The sequence below is a fragment of the Liolophura sinensis genome, chromosome 6, assembly GCF_032854445.1.
Source record: "Liolophura sinensis isolate JHLJ2023 chromosome 6, CUHK_Ljap_v2, whole genome shotgun sequence".
NCBI classification, from domain to species: domain Eukaryota; kingdom Metazoa; phylum Mollusca; class Polyplacophora; order Chitonida; family Chitonidae; genus Liolophura; species Liolophura sinensis.
The window spans coordinates 78,485,463-78,500,268 of NC_088300.1; the positions used below are offsets into that span (position 1 = coordinate 78,485,463).

Consider the following 14,806-nt stretch of genomic DNA (forward strand, 5'->3'; position numbering starts at 1 on the left):
AAGAGGAATCCACCGCACATCGTCATGTACCAGAGGAACTCACCGAACGGAGCCAAGAAGAATCTATCACACATCGTCATGTGCCTGAGGCACTCAATGAACAGATCCAAGAGAAATCTATCACACATCATGATGTGCCTGAGGAACTCACTGAACAGAGCAAAGACGAATCCACCGCACCTCGTCATGTACCAGAGGAACTCAATGAACAGAGCCAAGAAGAATCCATCACACATCGTCATGTACCTGAGGAGCTCACTGAACAGATCCAAGAGGAATCCATCACACCTTGAGGTACCTGGGGAACTCACCGGACAGAGCCAAGAGGAATCCACCGCACATCGTCATGTACCAGAGGAACTCACCGAACAGAGCCAAGAAGAATCTATCACACATCGTCATGTCCCTGAGGCACTCAATGAACAGATCCAAGAGAAATCTATCACACATCATGATGTGCCTGAGGAACTCACTGAACAGAGCAAAGACGAATCCACCGCACCTCGTCATGTACCAGAGGAACTCAATGAACAGAGCCAAGAAGAATCCATCACACATCGTCATGTACCTCAGGAGCTCACTTAACAGATCCAAGAGAAATCCATCACACCTTGAGGTACCTGGGGAACTCACCGGACAGAGCCAAGACGAATCCACCGCACCTCGTCATGTACCTGAGGAACTCACCGAACAGAGCCAAGAGGAATCCATCATACATCGTCATGTGCCTGAGGAAATCACTGAAAAGAGCCAAGAGGAATCCAATACACCTTGAGGTACCTGAGGAACTCACTGAACAGAGAAAAGACGAATCCATCACACCTCGTAATATACCTGAGGATATCACTGAAAAGAGCCAAGAGGAATCCTCCCCACCTCGTTATGTACATGGGGAACTCACTGAACAGAGCCAAGTAGAATCCATCACACCTCGCCATGTACCTGACGAACTCACTGAACAGAGCCAAGACGAATCCACCACACCTCGTCATGTACCTGAGGAACTCGCTGAACAGAGCCAAAAAGAATCCATCACACCTCGTCATGTACCTGAGGAACTCACTGAACAGAACCAAGAGGAATCCACCACTCCTCGTCATGTACCTGAGGAACTCAATGAAGAGAGCCAAGAGGAATCCACCACACCTTGTCATGTACCTGAGGAACTCACTGAACAGAGCCAAGTAGAATCCATCACACCTCGCCATGTACCTGACGAACTCACTGAACACAGCCAAGAAGAATCCACCACACCTCGTCATGTACCTGAGGCACCCAATGAACAGGGCCAAGACGAATCCACCACACCTCGTCATGTACTTGAAGAACTCCCCGAACAGAGCGAAGAAGAATCCACCTCACCTCGTTATGTACCTGAGGAACTCAAAGAGCTGAAAAGAGCCAAGAATAATCCATCACACCTCGCCATGTACCTGAGGAACTCACTGAACAAAGCCAAGAGGAATCCACCACACCTCGTCATATACCTGAGGGACTCACTGAACAGAGCCAAGACGAATCCATCACATCTCGTCATGTACCTGAGGAACTCGCTGAACAGAGCCAAAAAGAATCCATCACACCTCGGCATGTACCTGAGGAACTCACTGAACAGAGCCAGGTAGAATCCATCACACCTCGCCATGTACCTGAGGAACTCAATGAACAAAGCCAAGAGGAATCCATCACACCTCGTCATGTACCTGAGGAACTCACTGAACAGAGCCAAGAGGAATCCACCACACCTCGTCATGTACCTGAGGAGCTCACTGAACAGAGCCAGGTAGAATCCATCACACTTCGCCATGTACCTGAGGAACTCACTGAAGAGAGCCAAGAGGAATCCACCACACCTCACTATGTACCTGAGGAACTCACGGAAAAGAGCCAAGAGGAATCCACCACACCTCGTCATGTACCTGAGGAACTCACTGAAAAGAGCCAAGAGGAATCCACCACACCTTGTCATGTACTTGAGGAACTCACTGAAGAGAGAAAAGACGAATCCATCACACCTCGTAATATACCTGAGGATATCACTGAAAAGAGCCAAGAGGAATCCTCCGCACCTCGTTATGTACATGGGGAACTCACTGAACAGAGCCAAGTAGAATCCATCACACTCCGTCATGTACCTGAGGAACTTACCAGATAGAGCCAAGAGGTATCCACCACACCTTGTCATGTACCTGAGGAACTCACCGATTAGAGCCAAGACGAATCCACCTTACCTCGTCATGTACCCGAGAAACTCAATGAACACAGCCAAGAGGAGTCCACCACAACTCGTTATGTACCTGAGGAACTCACCGAACAGAGTCAAGAAGATTCCACCGCACCTGGTCATGTACCTGGGGATCTCACCGTACAGATTCAGCTAATTTATTGATATTTCTCATAGGCCTACAATCAACGCGGGGGACTTCTTGAGGACATTAACTCTTACACAGTTCATGTGGATTACCAAATACTAGTATTAAATGAATAAAAATTTACATAGCAGTTTTGCAGCCTTTAAAGTGCTGAGACAACAATAAAGCACAGCGTGAGGGGAATATGTGTGACACGAATCACGACTGCTGGCGAGGACGAGTCACAGTCCAGCACATAAAAGCTATAGGCAGATAACGAGTATAAAACTTGGTCTCCCCACCTTTCGGCTTCCTAACAGGCTCTTTGTTGAATGCTTTAGACATTTCCCACAAGCCTTCTGGTCTGAACTCAAGGTCGTTCTAAGAAACATCGCTATGATGCTGCGAATATCAAACGAAACTCCACAGGCGTGCTGATATCGAATCTCATTCTGGGTGCTGTTAGTTAAGACCAGACCCATTTTTATCCCGCAAATGTATAATTTGCCAGACGACATCTTCGCAGAAATCCAAACTATGCGCCAAGGACAAAGAATGATTATATGAACACATTCTTCAATCTACTTATCCCGCTATAACGAAGAAAGACAGCGGATCTCCGCAGCACGCAATCATTTGCCAGTGCTTTGCTTTTATTGAATGCCACGAAGCCTTTCCACCGGAGACCAATATGAAAAATTATGGCGGCTAGCTCATATTCTTAAAATTGGAGTTTTGCACGAAAACAGTTTTATCTTATCAAGTTTTGTAATTTTGTACAAAAACATATTCCAACATAGGACAGAGTTTAAAAATACGTTTATGCAAATGTATTGCTGAAACATGTATATGCAATTATACTGAGTATATGTATATGGCATTCCACCACACATTACTTATATGTAGATAGCTATGTCATACCTTGCACAATGGAAAACACTAACGAGCTCATGATTACAATAGCTGTACAAGTGCAGGGAGACAACAACAATGTTTCATGATAATCTTTTTATAAAACAGGTAAACGGGACCATCATGGAATTCCCATTCATGGAAGAAATGTGGCGGGGTGGGTAAAGAGTTATCTTATAGAATTGGATGTTTGCTGAGAGCAAAGGAATAACAAGGAGAAAAATGTGCTTTAACACAACATTATGTGAACCCACAAATGAGGTCTAGTGCGCGAATGAAGACGACAGTATTCCACAAATCTTGAACAGTACCGGTAGGTATACAAACATATACATGTATGCTGGGTACAGTCTCATCCCTGAACGCATTTATCAGGAGAGATACCTCGTTTAGTAGCACATATTGTAGATGACAAATACGTATTGAGCGGGTTAAAGCGTGACTGATTTCGTCCTGCTGACTGGAAGGCCAACTGATGGGTGGGTATATCAGGATGGAGGGAGCATACGCCGGTATAAATCATCCACCTTTACCAACCTTCCTTCCGGGAACACCAGCTTTTCGCCATCTTTAAACCACCGTATGTGTTTATGACGCTTGTGCACGCTAGTGTTTCTATGGAAATTTTGAATGGAGAAGGTCTATTTGCTTACCAAGGTCTAACAAGATAACTGGCCAGCTGCACACTTGAGATGATATAATCATAAAAAATGTCAAAATCAGAAATCAGATTTTCTCTACTTTAAAATAACTTGTTGCTTTTCAGAAAATATCAGACTCGTAATTGCTCTATATATAGTGTTAAAATAATTCTTAAGTATGGAAAAGTTATAAAGTGGCCCGCGCCGTAAATTTTACTAAATGAATTACCGATTTTGAACGGAAACATGAGCACAGACGAATCTATGGTTGAAACAGACATTCCTATACCAGTCGTCAACCAATATGGACTTTTCAGGTCTATAATCAAGGCCAATTAACAAAACGACGTTTAGCACAAATCACCAAAGAACTAAACAGTACCGTATATAAAATATACCGTAAAGGCTGCTCTTTGTACAATTTAATTTTGTGGGCTATTGTAAAATATTATCAGAAATTCATTCAGATTTCCTCTGATCCATTTTTGCTCAAAATCTCTGATATAGTCACTTTAACCAAGTGAATAAGAAAAAGTAATCATGAAAAACTACGTTGGGAACCAGTCATTAGCCGGGGACCTGATAAACTTCATTATTTATTTATTTTTTAAATTTCTTTTATGTTTCTTTATTCAAATTACTCTGTTATGTTCATCATAATTTTGATTGACGTTGTACGCCTCAAGGATTCACACAAATGTTCTAAGAAATATTTTCAACCTAAATTACGTCCACTAATGAATCTGATCGAAAAGTTCTCTGTAAATAAATTTCTGTCTTCTCAGTCTTCATCGATCAGGGGAGTGCATGTTTTACGTAGTCGTACCACTACACCAAGCGTATTTACATAGTGATGTATCTCTTAGCATATATGTTTACAAGGAAGTTATGTCATGATCACTTTGTGACCTGTTTAGTAAAACCGGCTTCTAACAAATATAAATTCATGTACCAATCGTCAGTAACGATGGAAGTTCAATGTCAATATGTTGAGCATGACTTTAAACCCCAAGCACTCACTCACTCACTCAATGTCAAGAATAGGCCAATTTCAAGGCCAATTTCAAAACCAATGTTTAACACAGATCACCAAAGACATCATGAAAGAATGTAGTAAGAGATTATAAGACGGGTTCAAACAAAAACAAGCAGTAAACAAGGATTGTGGATGATTGTAATATATGGGTTTTAGTTCATCAAAATTATTTACCTCATACAGTTGCTCTTTGATTGAAATTGTTCACATACCCAACGTAGTGATTTTAGTCCGCACAATACATACATGGAACCCCCAGTCAAGAGAAATTAGACACAATCATGAAGCAATGCGCCAAAACTTCTGGACATTTCGTCCATATTACTCACGAGAGAATTACACTCACTGTAAAATTTAAAGAACTTAAGATGAATGTATGTACATCAGTGAGTATCCCGGACACAGTAGTTTTTAAAGTATACTAAATAAAGGAGTTGGTTGAAATTGTTACACATCACAGGCCCTAGCAAACACTTCAAAGTGAGAAGTGTACACGCCATATTCTGGACCTTGCGATTACTATAATCCAAGTAAGGAAAAAGTAAACTGAAACAATCCATCTTGTAATCCGGTGTGACAGGCAACCGCTGTCGTATTTGTGCAAATAAAAGTCTCTGTGTAAACAGATGCCCAACTTAATATATCACCTGAATCTATCTCTACTTCTTAGTTTTTATTTCTGAATGAATTATAAACCGTAAGTATTTTGCCAGACTAGAGGAAGAAATAAGCATAGATCGCTAATATGATAAGCACAGACCGCTTATATGGCAAGCATAGGCGGCTGGAATGACAAGCACAGACCGCTGATATGACAAGCATAGGTCAGTGATATGACAAGCTTAGACCGCTGATATAACAGGCATAGACCGCTGATATAACAAGCATAGACCGCTGTTATGACAAGCATAGACCTTTAATATGACAAGCACAGGCCACTGATATGACAAGCACAGGCCACTGATATGACAAGCATAAATCAGTGATAAGACAAGTACAGATCAGTGATATGACAAGCATGGGATGCTGATATGACAAGCGTAGACCGCTGATATGACAAGCATAGACGAAATACAGAAAATCTACCTCTACCATACGTATATACATGCTGTTGTAAGCTTATTTCATACAGAGCTATGGTTTTCCATTTCATACAGCTAGTTTTCTATTTCACACAGAGCTAGTTTTCTATTTCTTACAGAGCTAGTTTTCTATTTCACAGAGCCAGTTTTCTATTTTACATAGAGCTAGTTTTCTATTTTGTACGGAGCTAGTTTTCTATTTCATACACAGCCAGTTTTCTTGTTTCAAGCAGAGCTGGTTTTCTGTTTCAAGCAGAGCTAGTTTTTCAGTCTTGTTTTATTGAACAATAGGTCAGGAAGACTGGGACCTTCTCTCAACACGTGCTCACAGCTGTCCTATACTTGTCTCCACGCTATTCGGTTACAAGGTTTCATGCTGGCCGTAAGTCCACTGGGAGTAATCTTTGAAATAATGCAAGTTTTCACACATACTATTTGCTATACGAGACAGTTTTCTGAAAGAGTTGGCTGTGAAGTCGTATTGCTGTAGTCAACTGACTTTCCCTCCGCCACCCCCTCCACCCACCATACATCTGTAGGAATGTATGTCTTGATAGCCAGCAACGTTCCCGGCTTAGTAGTTTCCTTATATCCTTAAAGAAGATTAGCTTGTCTAAACCCACTTTAACAAAAAGCGATTATTCGTAGCCGAAAGAAAATTCGAATGATAATCTAATCCCACCATTCCCCAAAGCGACTACACAAGGAAGTATGTGGCCGACAGATAGTGTGACTTAAACCGTGCATGGGAGTATTTGTGTCCACGGCATAATTCACTGTGATTTGCCATCTTGACAGTTGCCGATACCCCATCAGCAGCTCTCATCAGCTCCACGCACACATCCATGTGTACAGAAAATAATAGTACACATCTAGTGTTCGCCGCCACTCAAGGTTTGCACATAATACTCGGTCTCATTATAGCCAGTATATATTAATGATACGAGACTGCTCTTAACCGCCAGAGTTGGGTGAAAGAAGTTTTGCACCTCATTAGGAATCATTCCACATGAGCAATTTGTGACATCATTCTGCACCATTTTAGTCGTTAGTAAAGACGTTGCTGCTATACGTAACACAGATGTGAGACAGAGGGTTCTACACTGACAGGAAGCAATCTACATGCTACTGGTACTCATTTATTTGGTAGAGGTTTAACTTCGTACTTAAGAATATACATATATGACGATGGTCAGGTTTATATGTGGAGGGAAGTTGGAAATGTCCGCAGAGACTACCTGCCATGCTTAAGCACGGAACAAATCTCCTAAATTAACACTTGTAGCGGTGTGAAAGATGGTTCTCTACGATAAAGAATCATTTTGCATATTGTGATGAGCATCACCACTTCCAAGGTTCCTGGCCTTCCGTCTGTTCACAAATATGGAGGCGTATCTAACCAATGCCTCTGCTCATAAAGAAGGGATATCAGCGTGAGGCATTTGGGAAACACTGTCTAACTAGCTGAATAAGTCTAGCAGATGACAATCACAAGCCTTCTGTGATGGAATGCCTGCAAGTAACTGTCAGGAGAATTCCCTAAGAAATGTCAAAGCGATTTACACCCGTCTTTCGCTCATAGCAGATTTTCCCGCCCGGAAAGGTCAGAGTTTGCCTCCTGAAACTGTACAGAACGGTCCAGGCACCTGGTGGAAATAGCCAGCGATGACCAAGTGATTGTGCCCCAGACATCGGGGTATGAAGAATCCTGTTAGTCAAAGGCTGTCTCGTTCCGGTGTGTGTAATAGCTCGCGATGGACCTCTAATGCTTCTACGTTCACATCACCATGTAGTAAAGCCAACTGATGTTATATAGCCAAGGAAATTTTAGGGTGTAATTAGCACAGAAAAACAATGAACCAAGGACGTTCCTCAACCTCCCTACAGTTCCAGCAAAAAATATTATGAACATGCCCATTTATAGGTAAAAAAGCTACATTTAATTCAATCTATCTTCGTCTATTATTCCCTCTTTAGAACTAAAGACATATGAATAGCGGGATACTTTTTCTGAGAGGTCTTTGGATTCCCATGGTGGATATGTTTTGAAAAGACTCTTTACAGTGTTCAAAGTTAACAAACCATAACGTTGCCAATGGGGTCTGTCATGGTGGAACCCACATGAAAAAATGCCTTTTATAAGGCCTAATAAAGACAGTGAAAACCCTTTCAACAACTGAACTAGTAAGGAATAAAAAATGAAAGAGGCTTTGATGTTCATAAAATAAATGAAAAAAAACAACATCTTTATTCATTACTGCACAGAAATGTATCACAGACACAAGTCAATAACAAGGCAAACAGACTGGTGATTGTAAGAAACATATCTCATCTCAACATTTATTTACATTGCACAGTGAAACTTAAGGAACAACCAGTTATCTTGACCTTTCATATGTTGTGTTTACAAGGTACAGTAAAACTTCAGTAACAACGTAACCTTTCTGTGAAGGATGTTAGGCAACGCGCAACTAGAACACAAATACAAATTCTCATTCTGAAGCTTCAAAAAAGGATAAAGAGGCTTCGCACAGAGTATGAAGAAGAGCAATACTTAATGCATAAATCAAAGGACTTTGCAACCTTATCAAAGTTGTTCAGGTTGGGAGTAATGCTCCAAGCTACAAACAAAATTGAAATTGATTTTCCTTGGATCTGGTAAGGGTGATAGTGTCTGTGCGCTCCACACTCCACTTCGACACAGTCAAAGAGATATATGTGTATGATATATCACTGTTTCAAATACAGATATTCCATAAATCAATCTGCCATTTTAGGTTCTCCTTTATATCAATGAGAACATTTACTCTTCTATGCAAGCTTAGCTTATTACATTATACACACTTGGCTCGGCTGCATGCGCCACCTTAAGCCACCAGCTCATACGTCTTGGGTAAAACAACGACATCCGTGACCAAAATGAAATAGAAGATTAGTATTTTCTCCATGCTTATATCAAGGCCACCACAAGAATAGCAATAGGCTAGGTTAGTTAACTTTGTCAGGAAGGGAAACTAGCTGAAGATGGCTTTGCATTAGCTGAGCACACAGTGACGGACAATTTGAGAATAAAGCACTGATAAGTATAATGCTTAGAAAGAGGTCGATCAAGAACTGATTGAGGGGACACCTGATCAAGGGCAGAGAGTTTATTGTCAGATATACAAATAATTTCTTCACTGCCTTCTCTGAGCTACAGACAGAGTGATGGACTGACAAATTAACTAGATTCAGCCACAGATTTCACATAGCCACTTGCACATAATGGCACTCTCCTGAACACCGTGGGTGGCGGGTCTCAATGAGCAAGTGAATCTACAGCCTCTGGGAATGCTAAGACAGAAACAATCCACGTCCTAAAATCACTGAATCAGTGCAAATGGGGGATACAGAATAACTCTTGGAATCTCTTGGCCACTTTGTCCCAACTTCATCAAGGCTGTGTTTAAACCACAAAACGGCCATCAGTTAGTGAGAGTTCTCATCTAGCTTAACAGAGGATTCCTGTAAAGCGTTCTCCACAGCCATCACAAACAGGGAATTGAAGCAGGTGATATATTACTTTCAGGCTCAGGCCATGAAGAATGCCAGGTCTTTTAGGGCTCCCTTCACACAGCTGAATGTGGGCAGTTCTAACGCAAGACAAACTTGGTTTGGGCCATTGGGGTGCTTTAAAAACAACAGTACTAGCTTGGGAAACATTTTCTGGTATTTCACGGTTGTTCTAACCACCTTTGTTCTGGAAGAGATATGGCAGATGTAATTGTGGCTGGTCCTGGGGTTATGTAGCAGCTTCATCACCCTGTCTGCTGTAGTCCCTTAAAGGCTTGCAGGAAGTGGTTTGGCTTCAGAAGTTGGGGAACATGGCCACTGTCACCACAAATCCCATGAAGAGAACAGCCAGGATAACGGGAGTGAGGATCCTCCATACTGGCCACAGGCCCACAGTCAGTCTGCAAACACAAAAATATGTTTCCATTCTATTTCACTATTTCTGTTTCATTCTCAGATATCATAATTACAGTTAGTTCATATAAGAAGCATTATTTAGGGCCACATGATATGTCAGTATGATAAATGTACAGTGTTTTAATTTTTTTTCTAGCTGTTCCACTGGTCAGTAATATACATAGGTAGTGTAAACATTATGAATGCTTCAATATGATTCGATATTTTTCATTTTTATTTACAAAGCTATTGATGGCAAAAACAAAAGCCACCAAATACATGATGCCTTTGTCTCGTATATACAAAAGCCACCAAATACATGATGCCTTTGTCTCGTATATACAAAAGCCACCAAATACATGACGCCTTTGTCTCATATATACAAAAGCCACCAAATACATGACGCCTTTGTCTCGTATATACAAAAGCCACCAAATACATGACGCCTTTGTCTCGTATATACAAAAGCCACCAAATACATGACGTCTTTGTCTCGTATATACAAAAGCCACCAAATACATGACACCTTTGTCTCGTATATACAAAAGCCACCAAATACATGACACCTTTGTCTCGTATATACAAAAGCCACCAAATACATGACGCCTTTGTCTCGTATATACAAAAGCCACCAAATACATGACGCCTTTGTCTCGTATATACAAAAGCCACCAAATACATGACGCCTTTGTCTCGTATATACAAAAGCCACCAAATACATGACGCCTTTGTCTCGTATATACAAAAGCCACCAAATACATGACGCCTTTGTCTCGTATATACAAAAGCCACCAAATACATGACGCTTTTGTCTTGTATATACAGTACATGTGTAATACTATATTACATGCTGCCTTTCAACAAAACATTGTTTCAATTTACAAGCTGTTCTCGCCCATAAAATCTTACAATAACCATATCATACTCATTTCATTCATCCACTTGATATAAGCAATTCTGTAAATATGGTTTCAATCCAGTCAATGTACACACTACAAACCTTAAGAAATGTTTCACATGGTAACAATGGTTCGTGTATCTACTGTAAACCATCAAGTAGGACACAAGTAAACATACTGCATTTTCTGTAACACTTTCCCTACAAAAAGCATTTAATAAAATACAAGTAAAGATTTTTAAAATAACTTTACCCAGGAGGATATCATCCTATCTTCCAATCAAAGCTCTGAAGTACATGTGTGTCAAGGAATGAGACTGTGTAACATGGCATACATGTACATTACTATTCCTCTTTGAGCTATACTTAAGTCTTCCGAGGGTTTAACACAACTCCAAACTGGAGCTTTTCCCATCGGGTTTGCCATAGGCTAACAACACTATTAACCTCAACTGAAATGCTTCCTCAAACCAAAGTTCAGACGGATTTCCCAAAGTCCTGACAAGGAAAATCAAGCAGTCTCACAAGTTCTGCTTCTGCTTATGCATGTCTTACCAGTTCTACCTGTACCTGTACCTCTAAAGACTAAAAGCTGCACCATGGATGTCAATGGAAAACAATACAGATTTGTGCTTGATCATGGGTCAGTTTGGTAAGAAGGTAATACTGATATAGGAGACCAATAGAGCAGATATCTATACAGCTACCACACTGGCTGTTAAAAAGCAAAAGCCTTAATAGTGCCTTGCTTTCAGTGTCTCCTTGAACAGGTTAACATACCACATTCCTGTCAGTGACAAGTATATTAAAGCGAGTGGCCAACCTTGGAGGACTAGGGCATCAGCAAATCTCAATCTGTGCACATGGTGTATATATTCTACCTAATAGGGGAACGGATCAGTTAGCACTTCTTCCCTCAATCCTTAATCACATCAGAAAAAAGGCAGGCAAATAAATATTTCACCTACACAATCTCTGTTCAGATTGAGATGCCAGCTGTAAAACTGTGCTTTCAACTTGTCAAAAGAGAGAAAGGAGTTTTCATGTCAATTAGCTTTCAGATTGGACAGGTATCTGCTTGGAGCTACACAGAGGTTTAGACCAAATACTATTATCTCAAGCCCAACCACACTGTTCACACACTATCCACTCCTTTATTCATCATCAGCATTTGATTACAATGATGGAAAAGAAATTGTCATGTTACCAGGAAAAATTTGCTGGCAAGATAAACATGTTATTACTGGTGGGATGGGCCCAGTGCACAGGACGCTTTGTCAATCTCATCAGTCTGGTCACCATGGCAATTCTTGTATTTGTATTTACAGCTACACTCTCGAAGACATGATGAACTAGGACATAAAACCTGAATTGTGTAATGTGTATTAAACACACAAATCCTGATCATTCAGCTGACTTGAACAACCTACGTACACAGATGAGCTACATATAAATGTGACCTTCACACATCTATATTCTCCTCTTCATCAACTCGAAAATGTGGTCAGGTGTGACACAAAATTATCCTGCTAAATCACTCAAACTTAATCGCTAAACAGCCAAACACCTGCGATCAGTGTTAAGCCAGCCTACAGCATTACTTCATTTACATGTAGCTTATGTGTCCATGTGCCTTGTATTTTTGTACAAGACATGAACACATCCAAAGTAGATACATAATTTTGAGCACAAATCACTTATTCTTATTATTCATATTAAAATAACATTGTTTACACACATCTCAAAGAACACAAAGGAAAAGGTAGGTAGCAAAAGGAGCAAATGCTGTCATTAAGGTGTGGTGGATTTAAAGGCAGTGCATAAACATACATTCCACATTTGGAGTGAGCACTTAAACTGTTACAATTATACATCCACTAAAACCCGACCTTTACTTTCAAATGTCTGTGAACTGCATGTCAATTCTGGGTGGTTATTAAAGATGGCAACTGATAGATCAGTTGAGAGAGTTACTGTTGTTGTTAGCTAATGTACACGTATCTGAGCAGACTTGTGCAGAGGGAAGGTGTGTGTCACCCAGACTCACACTTTTACCAAGTCAAGTAAAATACATGTACCTTAATTCATGAAGCGCAATCCTCCATACAATCCTCCATAGTTGTCATCCAAACAATGGCTCAACAATACCCAGTTCCCCAGAATAAATAAACGCCAGAAAACATTGCCTCATATGGACATCATTTCAGGTTTACAACGTGAAATTCAGTGAAATCTTAAGTTTTGCCAGCTGACACAATACAGCATAGTGATAATGAATTTGTGAATTGCTTGTAGATGTTTTCACTTTAAGGACTGGAGTTGCAACATGATCATTAGTGAAACAGGGGCTAGATATGAGTTAGGTGTTAATTAATCTATTCACGGCCAAACTGTGGCATCTCCTCCCTTACAAGTTAACTGATCCAACCAGCATTCAGCCATACCCAACAACACAAGTGGTGTCTACTCCCTCACAAGTTACCTGATCCAACCAACAGGAGTTCAGCCATACCTCACAAAACTGTGGCGTCTCCTCCCTTACAAGTTAACTGATCCAGCCAGCCAGGTGTTCAGCCATATATACCAAAACTGTGATATCTACTCCCTCAGAAGTTAACCGATCCAACCAGCTAGGCGTTCCGTAATATATACCAAAACTGTGGTGTCTACTCCCTCACAAGTTAACTGATCCAGCCAGCCAGGTGTTCAGCCATATCTAGCAAAACCGTGGGGTCTACACCGTTAATACAAGTAATCTGAGCCAACTAGCCAGGTGTTCAGACATACCCAGGCAAAACTGTGGCGTCTACTCCCTTACAATTCATCTGATCCAACCCGTTAGGTGTTCAGCCATACCTTACAAAACACTGTGATATCTACTCCCTTACAAGCTAACTGAGCCAACTAGCCAGGTGTTCAGTCATACCCAGACAAAACTGTGGCGTCTACTCCCATACAATTCATCTGATCCAACCAGTTAGGTGTTCAGCCATACCTCACAAAACTATGGTGTCTACCCTCTTACAAGTTATCTGACCCGACCTAACCCCCTACAAGTTTTCTGATCCAACCAGCTAGGCATTCAGCCATATCTACCGAAACTGTGGTGTCTACTCCCTTACAAGTTGAATAATCCAATCAACCAGATGTTCAGCTGTACCCCACAAAACTGTGGTGTGTACTCCCTTACAAGTCATCTGATCCAACCAACCAGGTGTTCAGCCAAACCTCACAAAATTGATGTCTACTCCACAAGTTAACTGATCCAGTCAGCCAGGTGTTTACCCATATCCAGCAAAACGGTGGACTCCATTTCCAGTTATAAGACCCATACAATGAGCCTGGTGTTCTGTCGTTTCATGCAAAACTGTGTTATGTTTTCAATTACTAGTTATTCTACCTAACCAGCTAGGTGTTCAGCCATGTAGTTAACATACACCCTGACCTGACCAGCCAATTCATCCTATTTACGGGTGTATTTGGCCCCATCAGCAATGTGTTTAATATGAGTAAAACATATGGCTTATACACGTAAACCAGTGTCCAATCTGTGAGCTGCATGGTGTTCAATTAAATCTGGCCAAAGTTTCAATACTGCATGGTTTATGTCATACATGTTTTGTGGTATAATCACAAGCTCAAAAATACAGAAAAGGGAACAGAAAAAATGATGTAAAACATTTCTCACACTCAAATAGTATAGTGGATGTCATGTACATGTAATTTGTGCAGATTAAACTGAGCACAAGGGGTGTAAGGATACCCAAGAAAGGTGTGTTAGTAACAAGGCAGTAGGACAACCTTGTACATGTAGCACAGAGCTTTGTACATGTAGCACTGATCCTTGTAGATCTAACACTGATCTCAGTACATGTAGCACTGATCCCTGTACATGTAACTCTGATCCCTGTACATGTAGCACTGATCCCTGTACATGT

The 14,806-nt window shown here is 41.0% G+C and overlaps 1 protein-coding gene across 1 annotated transcript in view; it reads right to left on the reverse strand.

The window, feature by feature from the left end:
* Nucleotides 1-8,240: 8,240 nt before the first annotated feature.
* Nucleotides 8,241-14,806, reverse strand: part of LOC135467949 (transmembrane protein 128-like) — a 61,184-nt gene continuing 54,618 nt past the window's right edge. Inside the window, exon 4 of the mRNA XM_064745894.1 lies at nt 8,241-9,975. Within this exon, the coding sequence (XP_064601964.1) occupies nt 9,870-9,975 (106 nt within the window). The 3' untranslated portion in view covers nt 8,241-9,869. The remainder of the gene's footprint in view (nt 9,976-14,806) is intronic.